Genomic DNA, 26,860 nt, shown 5'->3' with positions numbered 1-26,860 from the left:
GTGAGGCATATATTAAAATATTTAGGACCTGAGATATAATCTGTACCCTAACCCATCATTATTTCATTATTTGTACACCAAACAGAAGATTTTGTATTTGATTCTGGTACTCCCAAACCAATAAAATTAAAGATTGACTAATGACTAAGAAAGTTTTCTAAATGCATAAGTTTTACAATATCACTCCAGCAATAAACAACAAAACTTCATTGACATTTTGACACACAACAGTATCATGGTTATCATAAATCAATTGTTCTAGCTAGTGAATATCATTTTAAAAGTTCACTATTAAATTTGTAACTTTGAAAAAAAATAAAAAGAAAAGGAAATTATCTTCAACAGATTCCTGTAGTAAGCATGTAGCCTTATAGTTTGATCCGACTCAAAATGATATTCCATTAGTAATTGTTTAAAGACCCCACAAATCACAACACCTTAGAAGTGATTTTGGAATCTTTCATTACTTCCTAGATTCCAGGTAATGTTTGTGTCAGCATCTATCCAGACCTATAGCCACGATTCCCTAGCAAGGCTCACTGTCTAGACGAGACCAAATAACACCTTAGTTCAATGGAAGAGGCATTTTGTTAGCATAGAATGACAGGGGGGCAGTTAGGTGGTGCAATGGATAGAACACTGGCCCTGGAGTCAGGAGGACCTGAGTTCAAATCCGACCTCAGACACTTAACAGAATAGAATGGCAAAACAGGTAACATTTTTTAATCCTCTATACACAAAGTAGCACAACCACACTCAGATTCCCATGTTGCCAGAATCACATTCCTAGGGTTTATACCAAATGAAACATATCCCAGGATTCTACAAGCTTAACTTTTCAGCATCCTGCCATACCTTACTTATTACACATCTGAATCTGATGCTTGCTGCTTCTCTATAGAGCTACTGCTGTCACCTGTTTCCAGAGTTCTTCCCCACTGAGAAGCTGCTAGCATTTACTGCCTGACTGATTCTCCTCTGAGCTGATGCCCTCTCAAAGGGAGTTTCTTCTTCCTCAAAGGGAATCCTTTCCCCCTCACAAGACTTTATATGTTCTATGTAAGTTCTTTTGTTAGTCATACTCATAGCCATTCTCACAAAGGAAAGGAACTTCTTTTTGTCAATTTCATTTTCCTATCACAGAAATTACCACAGAACTGACTGATATTGACTTTAGAATGATTTTTTTTTTCAGTTCTCATTGTGTGCTGACAACTAGCACCAAGCCCAGGTGAATTCTCTTGGACCTTCACGTAGCAATCTTGGAGGAGTGGCAGCCTCTGCCCTGAAATGTTCAAAGCAACCCAGATTGCTTTCCTTCTTACACAAACAAAAAAGGTTAGTGTGAATTTGAGCCAAAATAAGAACCAAAGCATCTCGAAGGAGGGAAGTGATATTCCAACTAGTCTCAATCACAGCCAGGCTAGATCAAAAATATTTTGCGTTTGGGGCAATCATTTTAGGAAAAAATATTGGCAAAGAGAGCATATATTCAAAAGGGATATCTTGAACGGTGAGAAGATTGTAGTAGATCCCTTGAAGGGTTGAGAATCTTTAGCCTTATAAAAGAAAAGACTGGAATCTGGGGAAGAGCATCATTTCAGTTTTTAATTATTTTAAGTCAGATTTAAGATAATAAATTGAAGTTATATCAATAGAAAAGACCATAGAGATTGTCTAGTCTAACCCTCTCATTTTACAGAAGCAGAAACAAAGACTCAGAGAAAATGAGGACTTACCCAGGTTTACACCCTCTGACTCACATTCCAATGTCTTTTATTGGAATTGTTCTACTTGGCCCAAAATGGAATAGATAGAATTGTAAAGAGGGAGATATAGACTCAATGGAGGAAAAAATACTTCCCAACAATAAGCTGCATTGGTTAGTAGTGGAGTTCTTCAAGGGGAAGTTCAATGATTGCTTCTTAGTAATATTATGCAGAGAATTCCAGTACAGATTCAAATTAGACAAATTGATTCTGAGGACTCTTCCAACTCTGGTATTCAGGCAAGTTCACAAAGCAACAGAGTGTTGGGCTGCTCTTTGATTCAAGACCTGTGTTGTAATCCTGTCTCTCACAATGGACAAGTCATTTAACCTCCCTAAGTTTCCATTTCCTCACCTCTAAAATTAGGTTAATAATATCTAAAGTACCAGGCTCATAAATAATATCTAAGTAGGGCAGCTAGGTGGCCTATGAACTAAATTCTCTAAAAGACAGCACAGGACAGAAGGTAATCTCTTGGGAGTGGGGGGGAGGGAAAGGGAGAGGGAGAGGGAGAGAGAGAGAGAGAGAGAGAGAGAGAGAGAGAGAGAGAGAGAGAGAGAGAGAGAGAGAGATCATTTAGATAAGGAAAGGGATATGGATCTGTCTTAAGAGACCAATGTGAGGGGCAGCTAGGTGGTGCAGTGGATGAAGCACTGGCCCTGGATTCAGGAGGACCTGAGTTCAAATCCAACCTCAGACACTCGATACTTACTGGCTGTGTGACCCTGGGCAAGTCACTTAACCCTCATTGCCCCTTAAAAAGGAAGAAAGAAAGAAAGAAAGAAAGAAAGAAAGAAAGAAAGAAAGAAAGAAAGAAAGAAAGAAAGAAAGAAAGAAAGAAAGAAAGAAAGAAAGAAAGAATATCTGAAAACACTTTGTGAACCTTAAAGTCTAGTATGGCCCACCTTCATTCACACAGATTAGGTGGTTTTCCTGCATAGATAGAAGTAGACATGGGTCTTGGTGAGTGAGTGAATGCTGAGTCATAATTCTGTGTACTTACATGTGGAGAAAAGGACTTTGTCATATGACTGGAGGATTTCAAGAGGGGCGGTTGAGAGGGAAAAGCTTAGATGTTTATGTGGGAGACATGAGCTACAGATACATGGAGAGCTGACCCCCAATACATCCCTCAATTCCACATTTGTTGCAACCTTAGAGACTCCTTAAAGCAGATTCCCTTAGGTGAGACCATTTTCTCTCTCTGTCTCTCTGTCTCTGTCTCTGTCTCTCTGTATCTCTATCTCTCTGTCTCTGTCTCTTCCTCTCTCTCTCTCTCTCTCTCTCTCTCTCTCTCTCTCTCTCTCTCTCTCTCTCATTGAACTGAGACAAAATTGTGTTCTTTTAGCTTTATCTGCTACTGACAAATTATATAATTCCAATTCAGCACTCCTTTTGGAGACAGGGGAAGAAAGGAAACACGCAGCCATCGACTTCCCCCTGTTCTCCACAATGCTGAAAATGGAAGACTTTCTTAGAAAGAGGTGGGCCAGATCGCAGATCAGATATCTAGCCATGCCACATCTGATCAAGGCTGCCCTCATATCCAGCTATCCACACATAAATCTCGCATGTATGGGTCAGCTATTATAATTACAACAAAAATTATTTTTACTTTAATTTAAAATTCTCCATTTGAATTTAAATATCCTGCCTCTGAAACCAGGGCTATTTTCACTAAACACCCTGACTCCGAAAAGCTCACCTTCATATATGATCATTATGAGGGCACTAAGCTATGGGCATGCGTGATTCCACATAGCTTAAAATATCTCTGTGCAGAATGAAATTAACAGAACTACAAAAACTATATAATACTGGTTTGGTCTTTTGGGGTTTTTTTTAATTCCTGGGATCTACACTTTTGTCAGTTGTGTCCTATGAATTTCTTTTCATTTAACTTATCTTCTTTAGTCACTAGCAAAGTCCTATGTGGAAAATCTAATTTTTCTGTCTAGTTATTAGTCCAGTAGAAGAGACAGATTAGGACTAACTACCACCAGGCAGTCCCCTACTGAGGAGCTGTTCAGATGTAAGGAAGGGTTTATTGTTCTAGGAAGATATGCTGGACATAAAGGATTAAAAGTAAAATTAATGATAAAATTCCTGGGATGTACGTACATGCTATCGATTTTTTGCTATAAGCTTCTCTTCATTTACCTTATTTTCTTTAGTCACTAGCAAAGTGGGAAACCCAACTTTTGTCTGGTTATGAGTCAAGTAGGAGAAATAGATCAGTTGAGTATTAGGAACAGGAAGCCTATAGCTCTTCCAAATACCACTGGGGAAGGTATACCCTCTCTCCCACCCTGAGGTTACCTACAGATAGGGGGGGAATGGAAGAGCCCAGGGTCCTGTGTTGGTATTGGGGTAGCTTGTCATACCAGAGATGTGGAGCTGTATATGCTGGAAAGAAAGAGAAATAGAACCAGATGGGACCCCTTCGTAACACAACAGTGCGGAACTGGGAGTCTGGGGCCCCTCGGCATCTTTCTTTATGTTCCAATGTCCCTGGATGACTCTTGTACATCTGATTGTGTTGTAAGCTACATGAGATTTGGGGTAAAGAAAATACTAAAGGATTCTGGGAATAGTCAGGATGCTTCTGCTAATATTTTGATTAAGTCAAATGATTTGGGGGGATTTCCAAAGTGCTTTCCTCAAAGCAATACTGTGAAGTAGCTTATGTAAATATTAGTACATTCATTTTATAGTTCTTAAGACTGGGGCTAGGAGAGGTTAGAAAAACAAAAGAGCTTAGTGATTGGTCACAATAGTAATGCAAAAAAATTGCTATTGGGTTATTATTATTAGAAATTCAATTAGTTATTGCTATTGGACTTTAAGGACAGATTAAAGCAGATTTTTCTTGATTTTTTCCCCAATGTGGCTAATATGGAAATATTTTTGCACGACTTCAAATATATAATGGATATTATATTTCTTGCTTTTTTAATCGGTGAGAAAGGGAGTAAAGGGAAGAAGAGAATTTGGAAATAAAAATAAACAATTTTTTAAAAATTTAAATGTTATTACTATTAGGACGTTAGGTGACTCAGTGGCTAGAATACCAAACCTGCAGTCAGGAAGACCTGAGTTCAAATGTAGTATCAGATTTACTAGCTGTATGACCCTGGACAAATCATTTAATCTCTACTTGCCTCAGGTTCCTTATCTATAAAATGAAGATAATAATAGCACCTACCTCTTAGGGATGTTGTGAGGATCAAATAAGATACTATTTGTGAAGTGCTTTGTAAACTTTAAAGCCCTATATAAATGCTAGCTATTATTATTTAGGTCACACTTTCCATGGCACTTTAAGTATTATAAAGTGTTCAAGTCTTGCCAGTATTATTATATCCATTTTATAATAGATGAATCTGCAACTTAGAGAGATTAAATAACTTGGCCCTGGTCTCACATCTACAAATATGAACCCATATGGTCACCGTCATCCTCATTCTACTACACTATACTGCTTTATGGAACAAGGTCAACAACAGTTGTGTCCTTGACTACACTGGAGCCCTTTCCTCTTGTCTTGGGCCTGCTTATGCCAAAGTTCACTACACACTAAGGGGAAACTGAAAAGGGGAATGGCACTGAATAAAGGAGAACACTGAAAGAAGTAATGGAAAAGTCATAAGAAGTCTTTGGATTAATAGACAGGAAGACAGAATAGAACAAAGGGAGACAAACCCAGATGGACTGGATCAGCCTGGGCTCCATCTTACCTGGGGTCTGTTTCATCACGACTTCTGCCAAAATGATCTTCCTAAAGTGCAGGTCTGACCATGTCAGCCCACAAACACACACACACACACACCCCTCCAATGGCTCCTTATCATCTCTAAGATCAAAGAGAAAATCTGTTTGGTTTTTTAAAGCCCTTCACACTTACCCTCTTCCAGTCTTCTTACACCCCTATACTCCCCACTGAGAGGATTGAAATTAATAGTGTTATTTTTAATCGATCCTAGTTACAATCAATTGATTTTGTCCAGTAACTGCTTTTGTCCTGTAACTGTTTGAGTCATGGTTCTTTGTCTCTGAACTTAGTTCAGAGATTCAGCTGGTTTGTAATAATTAAGTTTAAAAATCTAGCTCTCTTGCTAATCAGTGTTCTATTCCTGCCCCAAGGAATTAGCTGCCCTTGGGGAATGTGTGTGAACACAAGGGAGTTGGGCCTAATATCTTTACACCACCAACCTATGCTTCAAGAATATCTGGTTCACTGTCCAAAAGTGCAGACCACCGTCTTGCACCTGGATTCAGACAATAAGCAATTCATAGTCTCAGGAGAGGAGGAAGTTGTTGCTAGCCCTTCATTACCAAACTTCCAGCCTGTGATATTGTTCGCTGTGCCTCAGCTCTGTAGCCCTCATGTAGCCAATCATGTAGCCCTCAGCTGGCCTCTGCTGTTATGTCTGACTCTTCATGACCCCATTTGGGGTTTTCTTGGCAAAAATACTAGAGTGATTGGTCATTTTCTTTCCCAGCTCATTTTACAAATGATCTAAGGCAAACAGGGTTAAGTGACTTGCCCAGGGTTTCTCAGCTAATAAGAGTTTGAAGCCAGATTTGAACTCAGGAAGATGAATCTTGTGCCACCTAGCTACTGCTATTTATAGGCTGTGTTCACACACTACAGAACAAGTGAGAAGGCAAGTAAAGGAGCTAGAATGTCCTCCTTTATTCTCTTCCTTTTTAGCTCTCTTGATAACCCATTATGAAAAGCCTTAGGGTAGAGGGGATTTTGGATTGTGTTAGCTAATCTCAGAAGTCCCTTCCAACACTAAGTTTCTAGGAGAGCTTTTAGTGTTTTAGGGTTTTGAATTCATAGGATAAAAGGTGTTACATAATGAAAAATATTATAGTATTATAGGAAAACTGTAAGATGGGGAGTCAGGAGGCTTGGGTTCTAGACCCACACAGAAATAGAAAGAGTCATAGATTTGGAATTAATGGACTGGGTTTATATTTGCCTCTACCAATTATTACCTGGGTGACATTTAGCAAATCATTTAACTTATCTAGGCCTCAATTTCCTCCTTGGTAAAATGAGAGGATTTGACTAGATGGTCCCTGGTGTCCCACATTTATCTATTTTCCAAATGATCCTATAACATGATACTGCCAAAAATAATCTATGTGATCTAAGGCCAATGACTTTCCCACTCTGAGCCTTAGTTTTTATCCATAAAAAGGGAGATTTGAACTAGATGACATTGAACATTCCCACCCTAAGTTCCAACAATTTTATTATTTGATGCCAGTGGATAAAGCTGCCAAAAGTGGCCTACTTCCCCTCACATGACAGCTTCAACATTCTGCCTTGGCTATGATAAGGTATCACCCATGCTTTGAAAAGTCCTTCTATATGATGACTAAAGAGGTGCTGAGCTTTGCCTGGCTATGCATAACTTAAAATATTCTTATTTATGTGTATGTGTGTGGATATACATGTGTGTATGTGTATGTATGTGTGTATACAAATCTATTTTGTGTCTTGCATACATATACATATATGTTTGCATGTATGCAAACATACACACACATACACATTCCAATTTAATTTCTTAGGCAAGAAGGAGTGAACTGAAAAGCCTGGATTCCAAAAAGTAGCAAGAGCTCATGCCCATAGGTGGAGTTTAATGACCACATAGCCCTTTGTGTCAAAGTTCTGCTCCCTCCAGTCTAGGGCATTAGGACTAAAGGTTCTGCCAAAGTACACAGTGTTAATCTTTCCTGGTGACAACACAAAGTCCCACATGAACACATTTCCAATGTCTTCCACCAGGGAATTCAGTTTACCAAACTCTCCCCCAAAAAAGAATCCTGCTTTTGCCCAAGGATAATATTTAACTCAATCCCCAAAGAGCATCCTTGCTTGAGGGCCTTCCTCACCATGGGCTTCCCATCTACCCAGAGTTCAGCAGTGCCTGACTCTGACTCCCAACTGTCACAGACATGCATTAGAGCAGGAGTAGTCTCGGGAACGTGGGACACTACCTCACTATCACACACTCCAAAGGCATATAACCCAATCTCTCTCTTAAATAGGAGGATCTCATTACAATTTCATTCACTGGCATAGGAGAAAAAGCTACAACTCCCTGTCAGGTCTGTGTAGACACATAGTGAAGGAATCAGGACTATAGTAGCATTAAAGGATATAGGATTGTTTCTGATCTGCTAAGTTGATATGTTATTTATTAGAGGGATGGCTGTAGTTGCAACCCTTGGTATCAATAAATATAAGAGCAAAGAATACAAAGACTATTAGAAAGGATATGAGAACACTCCAGAACATGACTTTGAGGAATAGACAGAAAATTCAGGCTCCTAAAGAACCCAGTGAAGGTTATCCAAGCAGGGAGGAAATATAGCTCCCTGGTAGCTAGAGCACCTGCTTCAGTCTCTTGCAATAGCAATGATACCAGAAGTGTTACTGTGAGTTTGGTAAGCAGAAGCTATGATCAATAGTCCTGTTGAAGGCACCAGTTTTATTCCCACTCTGAACTACCTGAGGCATAAGATAAATGCATGTCAAGCCAGAGTCCATCAGTTGGCATCATAGGTAGGCCCATTATCCTGTTGTTGTAGAATCATAGTATAACAGAATGTCAGGGTTGGAAGGACCTCAGTGCTAATTGCATCCAACCCAATATCCACCAATGAATCCCTGCTACAATATTTCCTACAAGTAGTTATACAGCCTTTACCAAAATCCCTTCAATGAAGAAAAACTATGACACAAGGAGGCCTGTTACACTTTTGTAAAGTTCAAATTGTTAGGATTTTTTCCTAACCCTATACCTAAATTTGCTTCTTTTTATTTCCAAACTCCTTTATTTACTTCTCTAAGAACCTGAGTGCTATTATTCCATTTTGCTTCAATGGTGTTCTCTCTTCTTTCTTTTCTGATATGATTCAGTTTTTCTAGTGGTATATACTCATTGGTCATTGGACAAGGATCTCACATTTAAAGGACCAATAGGTTGGTTGATGTTTATAAACAATCTAACAACTATGTAATCCTTAGCATACTCTATTCCATTTTACACCACTCTGACACCATTATATCAGAAGTTGAAGAGGGTGACACACAGGACAAAGGAACATTTTTACATTTTTCTTTATTTCACAGGTTTCCATGGTCAAAGAAAACAACCCATTTGCTATTGATGACCTTCTCATATTTAGGCATTCTTGTCCTCAGAAAGTGTGTGAAGTCTATTTCTGGGACTGCACTCAAAGGATTTGCAATTTGGTAGATCCTGACATAGTTTGCATTGCACTGAAATAGCCTTCAAGAACCTTCTGTCAATAAACTCAACAAATGTGATCTCCTTTACATGGATCAGCTCTTTAAATACCTGAAGATGATTATTATGTCTCCTTTGAGTCTTCTTTGTTCTAAACATAGCCTTTTCCTTCAAGTGATCCTCACATTACATGAACTCTTGACATTTCACCATTCTGGTTACCCTTATTTAGCTGCTTTCCAGCTGACTGATTTCCTTTCTAAAATTTGATCTTCAGGACTGAACACTATAATCTAGATGTGGTCTGATCAAGGGTAGAGTACATTGGAACTATCACTTCCTCACTATACTATACTATACTATACTTTAATAGAGATATACTATAATAGAGTTCAAAATCATACTACTTTTGTAGTTGCTATTTCCTACTGTTGACTTATATTGAGCTTTCCATCATCTATTAATATAAGGCCCCTTGCATACAAGCTGCTACCTAACTATGCCTCTTACTTTTTGTGCTTGTGAAATATTTCTTATAACTCACATGGAAAACTTCATATTTAGCCATATTAAATTTAATTTTGTAGCTTTAGTTCAGCATTCTAGGCTGTCAAGATCTTTTTAGCTTCTGATTCTGTCATCTAGTATACTATCCATCCCTCCCTGATGTCCTGATCCAAGTCACTGAAAAAATATCAAGCAGTACAGGACCAAGGACAGTTCCCTTGGGTACTCTGGTGCAGCCCTCCTGACAAGTTGATACTGATTGTTCTTGAGTTCAGTTTAAAAACCGTCCTGAATCCATCTTACAGTACCATATTCTAATCTTCATCCTCAGAACAATAGCATGAGATGATTTATCAATTACTTTGCTAAAACCTGGGTGAACTATATCTATAGCATCCCTCTGATCCACGGATTTCATTACCTTATGCAAAAAAAAAAAAAGATTATATAAGGTTAGACTGGAATAGCTTGTTCTTAATGAAACCAAGCTAGTTTTTTTTTGTAATCACCAAGTCCTTTTCCAGATGTTCCCTAAATAACTTTTTAATGATCCACTTTATATTTTTCACTGGAATCAAAGTCTGAGTATCCTAATAATTAGTTCTAGGCCAATAGAAGCAAGCAATGAAAATTCAAATAATGCAGCCACTTCATGGGATTCATTATTCATATTAATCAGGACCTGTGTTGGCTATAGGATTCAATAAATAACTTTTGGGGTCCAGTACAATCCCAGAATTCTAGTACAGTCTTTAATGTCACATAACAAGAAAGGGAAGATGATAAAGTGGAAAAAGCACTGGATGGAAGAGCCAGGAGATTTGGGTTTCTAGATATGGTCCTCCCCCTTACCCAGAAATAGAAAGAGTGCTAGATGTGAAACCCAAGTACATGAGTTCAAATTTACTTCTATTTCTTAAAAAATACTTTTATTTAAAATTTTTAGTTCCAAATTTTATCCCTCATTCCCTCCCTTCCTTACCCCCTCCCTGAGATGGCAAGCAGTCAAATACAGGTTATACATTTACAATTATGTAAAACATTACCATATTAGTCATTTTGTATAGGAAAACTCAAAAAAATGAAAGTGAAAATAGCATGCTTCAGTCTGTGTTCAATCAATATCAGTTCTTTCTTTTGGAGGTGGATAGTATGCTTCATCATTAGTCCTATAGGATTGTCTTAGATCATTGTATTGCTGAAAATAAAGTCATTCACACTTCTTCTCCAAACAATATTGCTGTCGCTGTGCACAACATTCTTCTGGTTCTGCTCACTTCACTATATATCAGTTCATACATGTGTTTCCAAGCCTTTCTGAAATCATCCTGCTTGTCATTTCTTATAGCACAATAATATTCTATCACAGGGACAGAGCCAAGATGGCAGAGGAAAGGCAGTGAGTTCCTGAATTCATGACACAATGGTTCCAAAAAAAACATCCAAATAAGGTCATAGGAAAATGCCCGGAACAGCAAAACTCACAGAAGAATGTGCTGAAATCATCTTCTAACCAAGAACGGCTTGGAAGGTCAGAAGGAGGGAGATGCTGTGCTGATACAGGAGTTGGGCCCAACCCCACTGTCACCCTGACACAGATCCAGTCTCAGGAAGTCCTCACCAGAGAAGGAGACCCCCAGAGCCTCTGAATCAGCTGAAGCACCAGTGTCGTCCAGAACTAAGCTCACAGTCTGGTGAGTGGGATGAGCCCTGGGCAGGGGAGAGACTACAGGGGTCTATGCTGGTGCTAAGGCAGAACTTGGATTTTACACCCCTACTGAGAACCAGGTGGTAGGCTCGAGTAGAAGTGGCCCAGGTGGGGGAGGGGCACAGGCTCGTCAGAGCTAACAACCACAACACACAAAGCTGGTTGATTGGCAAGTTGGTCTTGGGTCATCTAGGACCAGGAAACAGGCCAGGTGAGGGAAGAACCTGATTCTCCTTAAATCATACCACCTGGGACTTCTGAAGCTTGGGATACTGCAGCCTGGAAACAGTACCCCACTTTAAGGAGCTAAAAGTCTAGTAAAACAAAGGCAAGATGAGCAGACAGAGAAAAGTGAGGACCATAGAAAGTTTCTTCAGTAACAAGGAAGACCAAGAGGCACCCTCATAGGAAGATGTCAACATCAGGGCCCCTATATCTAAAGCTTCCAAGAAAAATACAAATTGGTCTCAGGCCATAGAGGTGCTCAAAAAGGACTTTGAAGATAAAATTAGAGAGGTAGAGGAAAAAATGGAAAGAGAAATGAGGATGATGCAGGAAAAGCATGAGAAAAAAGTCAACAGCTTGAAAAGTTAAATGGAAAAGGAGGTACAAAAGCTCTCTGATGAAAATAATTGCCTAAGAATTAGGATTGAACAAATGGAAGCCAGTGACTTTATGAGAAACCAAGACACAATAAAGCAAATCCAAATGAATAAAAAAATAGAGGGCAATGTGAAATATCTTCTGGGGAAAACTGCTGACCTGGAAAATAGGTCCAGGAGAGATCATTTGAAAATTATTGGTCTACCTGAAAACCATGATCAAGGAAAGAGCTTAGACACCATCTTCCAAGATATTCTCAGGGAAAATTGCCCTGGAATTCTAGAAGAAGAAGCTAAAATAGAAATTGAAAGAATCCACCAATCACCTCCAGAAAGAGAACCCAAAAAGAAAACTCCTAGGAATATTATAGCCAAATTCCAGAGCTCTCTGGTCAAGGAGAAAATATTGCAAGCTGCCAAGAAGAAAGATTTCAAGTACTGTGGAGCTCCAGTCAGAATAGCACAAGATCTAGCAGCTTCTACATTAAAGGACCAGAAGGCATGGAATATGATATTCCAAAGGGCAAAGGAAATGAGATTACAACCAAGAATCACCTACCCAGCAAAACTCAGCATTATCTTTCAGCAGAAAAAATGGGACTTTAATGAAAAAGACTTTCAGATATTTGTGATGAAAAGACCTGAACTGAATGGTAAATCTGACTTTCAAATACAAGACCTTAGAGAACCCTAAAAAAAAAAATTGGAGCTGGGGGACATACCTGGGGTCGTACAGTGGGTGACCGTCTTGTGTCTGAGGTTGGGTTTTGGCTGGGATCCCCCTGGGTCCAGGGGTGATGATTTATCCACTGTCTCACTTAGCTAGATGATAACAACTTTAGGCTTAAATTGAGGGGTGAAGGGAATTCATTGGGAGAGGGGGAAGGGCAGAAGCAAAATCCTACATGAAAGTAACAGGAAAAGGCTTATGGAGTGGGGGAAGAGATGGGAGAGGAGCAGTGCAATAAATGAATTTTACACTCATCAGAAAAGGCTCAAAGATCTTAAACTCATCAGAGCTGCCTCAAAGAGTGACTAATAGACATACCCAACTGGGTGGAGTAATCTATTTAATCTGGGCAGTAATTGAGCCTAACACTTGATGAGTGTAATTTTGATGAAATTGGCTCAAAGACCTCACTCTCATTAGAATTGGCTCAAGGAGGGAATAATGTGCACACTCAGTTGTGTGGAGTAATCTCTCTAACCCTGCAGGAAAAAAGGAGGGGAAAGGGATAAAGAGAAAGGGGCAAAAGAAGGAAGGGCAGAGTAGGGGAGGGGACAGACAGAAGCAAATCCCTATTGAAGAGTGATAGGATGAAAAAAGATGGATAATAGAATAAATATCATAGGGAAGGGAATAGGATGGAAGGGAAACAGTTAACAATAGTAATCATGAAAAAGAGAAAAGGGGGGGAAATTGTACAAAAAAATATTTATAGCAACTCTTGGTGGAGGCTAAGAATTGAGAATCAAGGGAATGTCCATCAATTGAGGAATGATGGGAAAAGCTGTGTTATATGATTGTAGTGGAATGGACTTGTGCTACAGGAAATGACAAACAGGATGATCCCCAAAAAACCTTGAAAGACTAATGAACATTGATGAAGTGAAGTGAGCAGAGCTGAGAGGACATTGTGCGTAGTGACAGCAGTATTGTTCAATGAGTAATTGTGAATGGTTTAACTACTCTCATCAGTACAATGATCCAAGACAATCCCAAGGAACTAATGAGGAAACATACTATGCACCCCTATAGAAAGAACTGATAAAAAGAACACTTGTGGATTGTACATATATAACCTGATTGCCATCTTGTGGAGGGGGGGAGGAAAGGGAAGGAGGAAGGGAGAAAAATTTGGAACTCTAAATCTTATGAAAATGAATGTTGAAAACTACCCTTACATGTAAATGGAAAATAAAATAAATGTTTGAACAATGACAAAAAATATTCTATCACCATCACATGCCACAGTTTCTTTAGCCATTTCCCAAATGATGAGCATTCCTTTGATTTCCAATTCTTAGCCACCACAAAAAGAGCTGCTATAAGTATTTTTGTACAAAGAGGTCTTTTTCTCTTTTTTTGGGGGGGGGGGGGTGTCTTTGGGATATAAACCTAGTAGTGGTATTGCTGGATCAAAGGTTATGCACGGTTTTCCAGTCCTTTGGGAATAATTCCAAATTGATCTCCAGAATGGTTGGATCCGTTACAAACCCACCAATAGTGAATTGGAATCCCAGTTTTCCCACATCCCCTCCTACATTCAATATTTTCCTTTTTTGTTATATTTGCTACTCTAATAGATGTGAGATGATACCTCAGAGTTGTTTTAATTTACATTTCTCTGATCAATAGTGATCTAGAGCATTTTTTTCATACAACTATAGATAGCTTTGATTTCTTTGTCTGAAAACTGCCTGTTCAGATCCTTTGACTATTTATCAATTCAGGAATAACTATATTTTTATAAATTTGACTCAGTTCTCTCTCTCTCTCTCTCTCTCTCTCTCTCTATATATATATATATATATATATATATATATATATATATATGTGTGTGTGTGTGTGTGTGTGTGTGTGTATATATATGTATGTATGTATGTATGTATGTATGTATGTATGTATGTATGTATGTATGTATGTATATGAGGCCTTAATCAGAGATAATTGCTTCAAAAATTCTTTCCCAGTTTTCTGTTTCCCTTATAATCTTGGTTACATTAGTTTTGTTTGTGTAATCCTTTTTTAATTTTATAAAATCACAATTATCTATTTTACATTTTGTATTGCTCTCCGACTTCTTTGGTCCTAAATTTTTCTTCTGTCTCTAAATCTGACAGATAAACTATTCCATGCTCTCTTAATTTGCTTATGGTATCACGTGTCCATTTTGACCTTATTTTAGCATACCTAGTTTATACCTAGTTTCTGCCATGAAGCAGCTAGGTAGCTTAGTGGATAAAGCACTAGACCTGGAGTTAAGAGGACCTAAGTCCAAGTCTCACCTCAGACACTTAGTTGCTGTGTGACCCAGGCCAAGTCACTTAACCCCAATTGCCTTACAACATCTGGGGCCATCTCCAGTTGCCCTGATTCCACTGGACCCAGATGGCTCTGGAGAAGAGAGTGAGGTTGGTGACCTTGTGCAGCCCTCCCCACTTAAATCCAATTCACTACAAGACATGACATCATCCATGTATCATGGTCCTCTTCTAGAACAAAGGACAAACAAGTTTCTGCCATACCGTTTTCCAGTTTTCCCTGTAGTTTTTGTCCAAAAGTAGCTATGTGACCTTCAAACAGTGAAGTTTCCCCTCCAATAGCCTAAATTCTTCATCTATAAAATGGGAGGATTTGTACTAGATGGTCTTGAATGTCCCTCCCAGTTCTAATATTTATGAACCTCATGCCTAATGGGTAAAATTTCCATGTGTTTCCACTTGCTCTTAGGGTATTACTTGTGCTCTCTGCCTTTGCAATAAGAGATGAATGAGCATAAGTGATACAGCATTAGGAAGTATCCATGCAAGCAAGAAAAGAACATAGGACAGTCTAAACATGTGGAGATGAAGTTTAGTTTCTTAGGTGAGAAGTAGCCATCAGAAAAGCCCATTAAAAAAAGAAAGAAAAGCCCAGGATCTCAGAGGGTAGCAAGAGCTCAAGTCCACAGGTGAGGTTTAATGACCATGTAGCCCTTTGTCTCAAAGTTCAGCCTCCTCCAGTCTAGGATATTAGGACTAAAGGTCCCCCCAAGGAATACAGTATTAATATCTCCTGGTGACAACACAAAGTCCCACGTGAACACATCTCCAATGTCCCCCACCAGAGACTGAGATTGATCAAATCCTCCCCCAAAAGAATCCTGCTCTTGTCCAAGGATAATCTTTAACTTAATCCCCAGAGAGTATCCTTGCTTGAGGGCCTTCCTCACCATGGCCTTCCCATCTACCCAGAGTTTAGCAATGCCTGACTGACTCCCAGCTGGCACAGAAATGCATTGGAGCAGGAGTGGTCTCAGGAACCTGGAATACCACCTCACTATTACCCACTCCAAAGGCATATGACCCAATCTGCCTCTTAAACAGGAGGATCTCATTATAATATGACTCAGTGGCATAGGAGAAAAGGCTACAGCTTCTTCTCAGGTCCATGCAGACTTTCAGGCACACAGTGAAGGCCTTCAGGGGCTCCTCCAGAAGTGGTGTCAGGGTCACATGGTAATCTTCAGATTCTAGTGGGAATACAAATGCTTTCCCACTCAGGTCTGTGGGAAAGGCAGGTGGGTAGAAATGGAAAGTCAAGCTCCAGACAAATGCTAAATAGATTCCCTTGCTTACATATAAACTCAACAATAGAAAATTCAACCCCTTTCCCACATCCCATATTAAGAATGCTTATCTTTGCAAAGCCTCCTCCCCCATATCAAATCTCAGATACAGCTGTAGACAGCCCCTACTTGTTTGAGCAAGAGCATTTGAGAGACTCGTGATGACCAGAAAGCACAGGGGCAGCTTCTCCATCTTTATTCTCTACCTCTGTTCAATCAGTCATTGGAGAAGTTGCCCTGGAGATAACAGTTGTGGCTGGGATCTTCAACTGACTCTCTGAGTTCTCCTTATATAAGGATATACTTGGTGAGGATTTATTGCCACATCAGTCAGGAAATCAGAAAAAAATGTGTAAATGATTTTCTAAGTTTGTACATCACGTGATTCATGGAAGATGTGTCTCCCAAGAATCAAAGGGGGGAATTGTGAAATTGTAACTATTAATAACTTTTAATTACTTTCTTTTAATCACATATGTCATTTTGCTCTTATAAATTATAGTAGGCCAAGAAGTACATATATGAACCTGTGCAGGCTGACAGGACATTGATTCTAGCTAATTTATTAGCCAACTTCCCTATTTTTGCAAAGCTGACCTCCTGCAGAGCTCAGCAGATGAGCTAGTTTCCTCATTCTCATTAAAAGCTTTGTTATAGATGATAAATCATAATTACTCCACTTTCAATTATAGGCATATGAGACTAGGAATGCCCATACCTTGAGGATTACTAATCTGTTAAAGTTCCCTATTTTTATAAATGTTCCCTGTTCTTCTCGGAGATGTTTACACAAGACAGATTTCCATAATGATAATGATAATGATAGGAGACAGTGCACTGGGCCTAGAGTCAGAAAATCTGAGTCCAAATCCTGTCTCAGATAATTACTAGCTGTGTGACTCTGGGTAAGTCATTTAACCCCTGTTTGCCTCAGTTTACTCTATTATAAAATGGTGATAGTAATAGCTCCTACCTTTAAGAGATGCTGTGCTTGGCTAATGCGGAAACGTTTTGCATGACTGTTCATGTATAGCTTATATTGAATTGCTTGAGTTCTTGGCAGGGGAAGGGGGGAGGAAGAGAATTTGGAATGAAAAATTTGAAAAAAATTATGTCAAAATTTGTATTTCATATGTAATTTGGGAAAATAAAATTCTAAATATTTTTTAAAAAAGATGTTGTGAGAGTAATTGGGAAATATCTAAGAAAATACATTTTTATCTTTCAATTTATTTTTATTGAATAGAATTTTATTTTCCAAAATATATGTAAAAACAAATTTTAACATCAATTTTTTTTAAATTGTGTTCCAATTTCTCTTCCTCCTCCATTCCCACCCCCCACCCACTAGAACTCAAGCAAAGAAAATACATTTTAAAGGTTTTTTTAAATTGTTGTTCTGAGAATCAAATGAGATAATATTTGTAGGGTATTTAGCACATTGCCTAGCGTATTGTGTTCTTCCTTCCTTGTCTTGAATACTAACAGTATAAAAAATGCCTAAGGGAGCTTAAGTCACATTTCTGTAGTTCGGAATGTTGGTGATATTCTTTGAGGCATCAAATTCTTTTATCCAAAGATATCTTCTCAATTTTTAAGGCAATAACAACAATATTGAGATGATTCAGTTTCTTGAGTAGTATGTCTACTAGAATTGGTCCTTTATCAAGGATCTCACATAGCAATTACCAAAAACAAAACAAAAAAACAAAAAATCTAAGGTGATATTTATAGAGAGTTTTAACACTGTATAATCATTAGCTTCCTTTGCCCTTTTTCTAACACCTTTGCTTTGAAAAGTAGAAAGGACTGCACAAGCCAGAAGGTCAATTTACATTTCCTTTTGTTTTATACTTTCCCATAATCAAAGAATTCATCAAGCATCTAGCCTACTGGTGATGAACTTCTGCAAAGTTAACTAAACGAATCCTAAGAAAACCCATAAAGCCTACTGCAGGAATTGTACCCCAGCATGAGAGAACCCGCCAGAGTTTGTACTCTAGAATCTCTTCAAGAACTATCTGGGAACAAGCAAAAGAATTCTAATATCTCTTACATGGTCCAGTCCTTCAAAAATTTAAAGAAGTTATGTTTCTACTGAGACTTCTCTACTCTATATTGAACATCTTCCGAATGATCCTCATATGATAGGAACTTGAGACCCCTGAATAGCCTAGTTACCTTTTCTGGACACTCTCCAGCTTACTACTGTCCCTCCTAATAGGTGGTGCCCCAAATCAAACATAATACTCCAGATGTAGTCTAACTGGGGCAGAGTACAATGGGACTATGACATACTTTTTGGGGGAAACTCGAGAATTTTTGCTTACCCCAAGATCACACTATCTTTTTGGCTTCCATTTCATGCATATATATATATATATATATATATATATATATATATATATATATATATATAATTCCCTCTATCGCCACTCTCAAACCTCCCACTTACCCTGGCACATGGAGTCCCCAGCCCACTACTCTTCCTTCAAAGTTCTAGGGGAAACCCTGAGTAGCTGGGATTTAAGTCTCCACTGGTGTGCTGTCCAGTGATTATTAGCCAGAGTTAATTAGCTTTAGTTGGGGTATTTACTAGGCAGATATAGAAAGTACAATTCTTATGGAAACATAGCCCCAAACCAGGGGCTCTAACTCCCCTTACACACAAAAGGTCCATGGGGATAATGGGATCAAAACTAAAGAGCACACATGATCAAATGGTAAATTCACAGCTGCTGGTTAATTCAAATACTTTTCTCCCTTTGTGGAATCCTTATGAAGTCTCCTCAGGTGTAGTTCTTTGCTGGATTCCAGTGCCCTTGTAGAAACCTGTGTCTCTCAAATCTCAGTGCAAACACTGCTGTCAGTGTCTGCTGCTCCAAGGGCACTACTACTGGCTCTGGGGGACAATGCTAATAGTCATTCCAAATTTTCTTTTGACATTCACAAGGTCTTCACCTGATCAGTGGAGAAGGAGAGGGAAACTGAAGGAACTAAACCCCCTCCTTCCCCTCCCAATTCTTTCTCAGAAGTCCTTCACCTAGGGATTCAACACCTTCCAATACACACCTGCTGCTAAAATCTGCAATCTGATAGTGATTTGCTAGAAGGAGAGGTAGTCTGATTCTTTCAGCCAATCACAAGACTTTCCTTTGTGGCATCATCTATTTTCATCTAATAAATAAACTAAGGACTTATTCGGACCTATTTTAATAGGAAATTGCTTACTAATAAATTCAATCCAGTGTTCAAATATATATTGGTCTTTTTAATATCCTGATTCTGTCAAGTATTTTGTTTTATATCCTTCTCAGTTTGGTGTCATCTTCTAATCTTATGAGGATGCAGTCCATGCCCTTATCTAAGTCGTTGGTAAATTAAAGTAACATGCTACTAGAGACCTCATATAAAGTCAGGAATACTACTCTTTGAATCCAGACATTCAACTGGTTCCAAAGCCTTCTAATTGTACTATCACCCTCACCTATCTGTCTCTATCTTTGTGATGATAATAGAATAAGATGCTTTATTGAATGCTTTACCAGAATTTAGATAAATGACATCAACAGCATTTCCCAGATTTATCAGTTTAGTAACCCTGTCCAAAAAAGCATATAAGGTTATTCGGACATGAGACCCATTCATAACGTAATTTATGATAGTTCTTTGAGACTATCACTTCCATTCTAATTGTTAGGTCTTTTCACTCAAATCTGACTCTCCCAGGCTCCATTTGGGGCTTTCTTGGAGTGATTTGCCATTTTCTTCTCCAGCTCATTTTACATATGAGGAAACTGAGGCAAACAGGGTGAAGTGACTTTCCCAGGGTCACACAGCTAGTATCTGAGGCCACACTTGAATTCAGGTCCTCCTAACTCCAGGGCAAATCCTTTATCCACTGTGCCAACCAGCTGCCCACTTCCACTTTTAGATAGTCCTTATCATCTCTTTAAAGAGCCCTTCTAAATTTCCTTGGAAAATTAGCTCACAGGACTAAACCTTTCTCATTCTAAGTACTTCCCTTTCTTAATTTTTATGACATTTGCCCTTCTCCATTCCTGCTTATTCTGAAGAGTCTAGTGATCCTGGGTGTTTTTCTCTACTTTTTTATATGTGAATTTTCAGTTCTATGAACTACTTAAAGTCTTTGCCAGAGAAAACAGGAATTTTGTGGATTATTCATGATGATCAGACTGAAGAAATCATTATAAACTCACTTTAGGATTCTCAAGGCACTGTAGGTCATGCAAATATTATTATATCTATTTTATAAATGAAGACTCAGGCTAGGAAAAGTTAAGTGATTCGGCCCTTACATAGCTAGTATCAGAGCCCATATGTGAACCCAGATATCCCACCTCTCCCTCCAGTTCTCACCCTACCACACCATACTTTAAAGCAAAAGATCAGCAACAATTGTGTCCTTTTATTTCTTGTTAACAAGCAATTGTTTTTCTCTCCTTCTCATGCCCTTCCCCTCCACTGAACAATAACAAAAGAAAACCCTCATAACAAATATGAATAGTAAAAACAAAACAAATTCCCACGTTGTCCGTATTCAGAAATGTATGTCCCATTTTCCTTATTAAGTCCATCATTTCTCTAGTAGGAGACTTGTAGCATGCTTCATCTTCAGACTTCTAGTGTCATGGTTCATCATTGCAATGATCAACAATTATACCACCCACTACACCTTCAAAACCATATTCTAGTCTCTTGAACATGCTTATGCTAAATCCATGATGCCCTGACAGCAGCACACTAAGGAGAAATGAGTAAGGTGCCTAGTTGGTGAGCACACAGGAAAACCATAGAGAAACACAGGTGGTATCACCTGGAGTCTGAACAAAAAGCCTTTGGGCTGGTATTCATTAAGATGAAGTAGAACAAAGGAAGATAAATTCAAGTAAATAGTCCTGCATTCAGCCAGCCTTCTGTCTGCATGGGGTGTGCTTCATCCTGTCTGCATGGGGTGTGTTTCATCACAAATTCTCCATGCACTAGGACCCTCAAGCTACCCTGTTCCAAACTCTCCCTGCAGCACACCCTGAGGGCTATCCTATCTTCATACATCTGGCTTTCGATATTATTCTGGACCAGATCTATCTTAGGCCAATCCAATGAATTGGGCTCAGGATGGAATGCAATAAAACACTCATGGATTATAACAATCCATAAAAATCAATTTACAAAAACAAACAAAAAAACAAAAATCAATTTACAGCACTCACAATGGTCAAAAAGATATGTTCTAAAAATAGATGTTGCTTCTTTCTGTCTTCACATTCTCCAGAGAGGCTACACTGAGTCTTCCATTGCAGTCAGTGGCAAAGAAGGTCCACCTACAATTCAAGTCTTATGTATCTACCAATTCTACTTACCAAACAATTCCTAAGGTCAACCCCCTTCCTGTATTAAAAGGAAACTTACTCCCACCACCAGTATCAATTGTCAGACTTAAGATGTGCTCTTCAGGTTATAGAGTGATCAGGTATTAAATGGATTATCTAATAGTGATTTGGTCACTGGGCTCATTATAGACTATTTTTGGAGGGTTGGTAGCAAAGATAGCTTAGAATACTATTTCTTGTGACCATTTGTTTCACCAATAGAAAATGTGCCTTCTCTCTTGGCACTTTCTTGGGTCCCTCTCACCCTTAGCTGAATTCAGTTACTAAATTTCAAGTTCAAATTATTAAATGCTCACAACCTCTAGAACCAAGCTTCTTAAACTGTGGGTCGTGACCCCATGTGGAGTCTCATAACTGGATGTGGGGGTCACTGCAGCCTTGGTTTTGAACATATAACATGTGCAGTAGTCATGGTGGCACATAAAAATTTCTCAGGTGAAAAGGGGTTGTGAGTGGAAAAAGTTTAAGAAGCCCTGCTCTAGAACAAACCATTGTTCACATGGCACACATCTAAGTGGAAACCAAGTGAGGAAACTACAAGCTTACATTTAAATGTCTTTACCAATTTTGTAACCTTTTGGTTCTTTTGAGATTCTGCAACAATGGGCCTCAAATTCTAGATTGTCTTGGCTACTGACAACACTGATTAGATATCCTTAGGCTTCCATTTAATTCTAGAGTTCTAGGATAGCTCTACTGTATATCTGTTGAGATTTTTATATTCTAGGAGAAAAGATGTCATTAAATTGTAAAGAAAAAGTGATATTGTACACACACACACAAAAAAAAACACTGGATAGGAGAGACAGGTATTTGGGTTTTAGACACTGTCTCCCCTTTACCCAAAATTAGAAAGAGGGATGAATCTGGATTCAAAGGACCTAGATTAAAACCTATCTTCACCACTTACTAACTGGGTAAGGTGAACAAGTCACTAAATTCTGGAGCTTAGTATCCTCTTTTGTAAAATAAGGAATTGAACCAGATGACCCCTGATGTTTCATCTTTATCCATTATCCCATGACCCTACAAGCCAAATCTGACACAAACTATCTGTGTGATGATGGGATAGTGACTTCCCCTCTCTTAGTCTTAGAGTCTTCACTTATTAAATGGGAGATTTTAATTAGTTGATCTTTCATGTCCATCCCAGATCTAATATTCTATGATTGATGACTTTGAAAATTAACAAAATTCCCCAAAGTGATTCATTTCCTCTCAAGTTGTTGCTTGTCCCCTCCTCTTTTCTGTGATAAGGACAAAGTGTAGAGCCCAGAACTCATCCCCATAGTTGTTCTGCCCCCACAAGACGGCTATGTATGTTTGGAAATACAAAGACGGAAGGAACTAAGACATAAGGAAAATGAAGCTTAATTTCCTTGAGGGAAAGGAACAATCATAAGGGCCTGAATCTCAGAGGCTAACAGGGGCTCATGCCCACAGGTGATGCTTAATGACCACATAGCCCTTTGTCTCAAAGTTCAGCCCCCTCCAGTCTAGGATTTTAGGACTAAAGGTCCCCCCAAGGTATAGAGTATTAATATCTCTTGGTGATAACACAAAGTCCCACATGAACACATCTCCAATGTCCCCCACCAGGGATTGCTTTTCATCAAACCCTCCTCCAAAGGAATCCTGCTCTTGCCCAAGGATAATCTTTGATTGTTTCTCCACAACATACCCCCGCTTTAGGGCCTTCCTTACCATGGGCTTCCCATCTACCCAGAGTTCAGCAATGCCTGACTCTGACTCCCAGGTGGCACAGAAGTGTGTTGGAGCAGGAGTGGTCACAGGCACCGAGAACACTACCCTAACATTGCCCACAGACAAGCTGAAGTTGTTGTCCCCTTCATGAAAGAGGAGAATCTCATTATCATGTGCCTGAGTAGCAAAAGAAAAAAGGTTATAGCTTCTGTTCAGGTCAGTGTAGACTTTTAGGCACACTGTGAAGGCCTTCAGTGGTTTCTCTAGGTGTGGTATTAGGGTCACGTAGGAATCCATGGATTCTCTTGGGAACACAAAGGCTTTCCCACTCAGGTCTGTGGAAAAGACAGAAGGGCAGAAGAGGAAAGTCAAGCTCCAGACAATTGATAAATTGTTTCCCTCACTTACATATAAAATCAACAATAGAAAATCAAACATCTTCCCCATATCCCATATAAAGAACTCCTCTAAGTTGTCTTTGTAAAGCCTCCTCCCCCATATCAAATCTCAAATACAGCTGTAGACAGTCCCTACCTGTCTGGGCTAGAGCATTTGAGAGACTCATGATGATGAGAAAGCACAGGGGCAGCTTCTCCATATTCATTCTCTACTTCTGTTTGATGAAGCCTTGAGGAGGAGAGAATATCTGTGGCTGAGACCCCCACCCAGCTCAGTGAGCTCTCCTTTGTAAGAATATACTTGGTGAGAGTTTATATCTACACCAGTCAAGCTGTCAGTAAAAATGTGTAAATGATTTTCCAAAACTACCTTTGAGGTCCAGGAGTCAGGGGCTATAGAGGCAGGTTCATCCCTGTGCTGAGAAATCGATGTAAGTTATTTATTAGAGGGTGGTTGAAATTTAGCTTTGGTGGAGACACAAATAGAAGTAGTAGGGATAAATATAGCATTGGGTCCTGATGGGAATAGTCTCAGGGCCATATGTTTGACATATAGACAGGAAAACCAGGCTGCTCAGGTCTTATCACAGGTCATAAGGAACAATAAAGTACATAGTTCCTCTAGAAGTATAAGCATTGCTTCTGTGAGATTTAAAATTGGATATTAGATCATAAATCTCCCCTACTTAACCTTTCCCTTAATTTATCTCCCAAACTAGTAAATGGAAGAAGCTTTTGGTTTTCTAGATAGACCTTTTTATTTATAGTTATGATAGTCACAAGGTGATGTTGATTAGAAGGATAGGAAAGTAGAAACACAATACAAATCGTCTTAAGTCTAAGCTTAGTCTATATTCCTTATAAAAACTCACTAAACCGAAAAGGCCACCTTTGGAGAGAGAGAGTCTGTGCCGCGCCATCAGGAGTCCCGCCAAGCAGGCAAAAGGGCCTCCTCTCGTTCTCTCCACCCCGGAAGTCAAAAACCCGGCAGGCAGTCTGACATGCGCAGCAGGCGGACTGTACCCGGCAGGCAGTCTGACATGCGCAGCAGGCAGACTGTTCATCTCCTCCCCAAAAGGGTGGTCCTTGAAAAACTGGCGTCTTTCAGTTATCCTAACCGACTGTTAAAAACTTTCATATTTTACCACATTTCCCCCCTTTGCTTCCTCAAGAAACGGAATGTTTCCTTGATGGAACAGTAAAAAGAATATAATAACTTTTGCTGACTAATAATATGCGAACAACAATACAGAAAAGGAAGAGAGGAAAGTTTTGTCCAGAGGGGCGATTTTTTTTTTTCTTTCCTCATGAACCAACGCTTTGACATTAGTCTTGCAAAGGGAGAGCCTCTGCAGAGAGTACATGTTACAGATAGTATATAACAGAAAGGAGATAGTAAAAGCTAATAAAGCAAAACAGTTCATATAAAGTCTCTGAGTTCTCTTGTCTTCTTGAAGTGGTAAGATGTCATCAGGAGGAAACTGGATTCTGGTCTGGAATAACTGGATTCTGGACTCTGGTCTGGATTCTGGACTCTGGACTCTGGTCTGGAAAGCTGGATTATCTTCTTTAACTGTTTGAATTGCTGTATTTTTAAAACCTTAGCATAGCATTGTCAATGATCAAATTAATAAATTCCATTACATTCCCTCCTTTATATGGTTAGACTTGTAATAGAGGGTTGAGGTAGTTATGCAATGTGTAACACTTTTTACCACCATGTGTCTGGATCAAAGCCAAATTTAGTATGTGTTCATGACACCTGAAAATGTTATGGAAAGGTTATCATACCATATCTCATGGTTCTGAGACAGCCAGTGATTGTGCTAGGCCACACGTTCTCTCCACCCCGGAAGTCAAAAACCCGGCAGGCAGTCTTACATGCGCAGCAGGTGGACTGTTCATCTCCTCCCCAAAAGGGTGGTCCTTGAAAAACTGGCGTCTTTCAGTTATCCTAACCGACTTTTAAAAACTTTCATATTTTACCACACTTCTATCTAGGAGCTACCATATTAAGGACACCGAAGTAGTATTGTGAATTAGGCAAGTAGTCCTAAAGTGGAGATTGTATTTATTTTACCCTGAGAGAGATAAAAAATAAGATGAGGGAGATGTCAGAGCCTCTCATGTGGTACCCTAGGCTAGCCTAAGTTATTGTTGCAGAATTGTAGAAGGTCAAAGTGGGAAAAGACTTCATTAGCCATCTAATCCAACCCAGAAGCACAAATGAATCTCTTCTATAACACACATGAGAAGTACTTATCCAACTTTTGTCTAAGGCCCTGGCATGATAAAGATCCCACCATATCCTAAAGTAACCTATTGTGCTTGTGGGAGCTCTTTCCAGTCATCACACCCAAGTTTGCTTCTTTGTAACTTTTACCAATTGTTTCTAGTTTACCCCTCTGGGAGATGAAAGAAAAAACTCTGATCCCTCTTCATTTATACATCTGATTTATCCAACAGATATCCATCCACCAAATTTATCCATTTGACATTTTATCCCTCTTTAAATACTTAAACCCAGCTATTCCCTACCCCTACTCCAACCAGTCTTCTTCAGACTCAACATTGTCACTTCTTTAATGGATCATCATAATGAAGTTTAGGACATTCACCATTATGTTTGCCCTCCTCTGGACATTCTAAGGTCATCTAAACTAGATTGAGTCCTGGGGGAGCCCTCCTCACCACAAAGAGAAAAGTCTGACTTTTTCTGGTATACTCTGGTTCATTATGTAGTCCAGAAGACTCATGAAAACCTCTTAAAATTTAGCTTCAGTTTGGTTCATCTTTAGGGTCTCCTCTAAAAGGGATCAGTGAGTTAAAATAGAGTATAAAATAGTAGAAATCAAGTATAGGACAATTATTTATTTCCTTCACCATAAAAGGAATGCTTAAAACCAAAAGAATCATAAGCAAGAGTTAACAAATTCTGAAACTATGAAATAGTAACCCACTAATCCTAAAATATTTGTTAAGGATATAGGAAAGACTCATTGGATTCAAGGAAGCAAAGGACCCAGGAAGGAAAAAAAGTATGAGTCTCTCAAATACAGAATACCAATACAGAAACCCAGCACTGCTATTATGCTTACCCAGTAAGAAAAAACTGCTGAGAGATTTGTGGTACTCTTCAGTAGATTTCACTTTCAC

General features: G+C 39.0%; 2 protein-coding genes and 1 pseudogene across 2 annotated transcripts; all 3 read right to left on the bottom strand.

Moving 5' to 3' along the window:
* Positions 1 to 7,404: 7,404 nt before the first annotated feature.
* On the bottom strand, positions 7,405 to 9,608 carry LOC122754721 (annotated as a pseudogene).
* A 5,745-nt stretch (positions 9,609 to 15,353) lies between these two features.
* Positions 15,354 to 16,402, bottom strand: LOC122726336 (C-reactive protein-like). The gene is given in 3 exon segments (XM_043964006.1): positions 15,354 to 15,832; positions 15,834 to 16,125; positions 16,318 to 16,402. Coding segments are annotated over 3 exon segments (669 nt in total). The 5' UTR covers positions 16,382 to 16,402; the 3' UTR covers positions 15,354 to 15,519.
* Positions 16,403 to 20,597: 4,195 nt separating this feature from the next.
* On the bottom strand, positions 20,598 to 24,036 carry LOC122725375 (C-reactive protein-like). The gene is made up of 2 exons (XM_043962465.1): positions 23,841 to 24,036; positions 20,598 to 23,641 (listed from the first exon to the last, which is right to left on the bottom strand). Exons 1-2 carry the CDS (start codon positions 23,908 to 23,910, stop codon positions 23,034 to 23,036), a joined length of 678 nt encoding a protein of 225 aa, XP_043818400.1. The 5' UTR covers positions 23,911 to 24,036; the 3' UTR covers positions 20,598 to 23,033.
* Between the last annotated feature and the right edge of the window lie 2,824 nt (positions 24,037 to 26,860).

This window comes from Dromiciops gliroides, chromosome 4 (genome assembly GCF_019393635.1).
Source record: "Dromiciops gliroides isolate mDroGli1 chromosome 4, mDroGli1.pri, whole genome shotgun sequence".
NCBI lineage: Eukaryota > Metazoa > Chordata > Mammalia > Microbiotheria > Microbiotheriidae > Dromiciops > Dromiciops gliroides.
Note: the sequence above shows the minus strand (reverse complement) of the source record. Positions and strands in the feature narration are given on the sequence as shown.

Coding starts and splice junctions, on each gene's coding strand:
- LOC122725375 (XM_043962465.1), bottom strand. CDS start 23,910: ATGAATATGGAGAAGCTGCCCCTGTGCTTTCTCATCATCATGAGTCTC. Junction 23,642..23,840: donor AAATGCTCTAGCCCAGACAG/GTAGGGACTGTC, acceptor TCTTTTCCACAG/ACCTGAGTGGGAAAGCCTTT.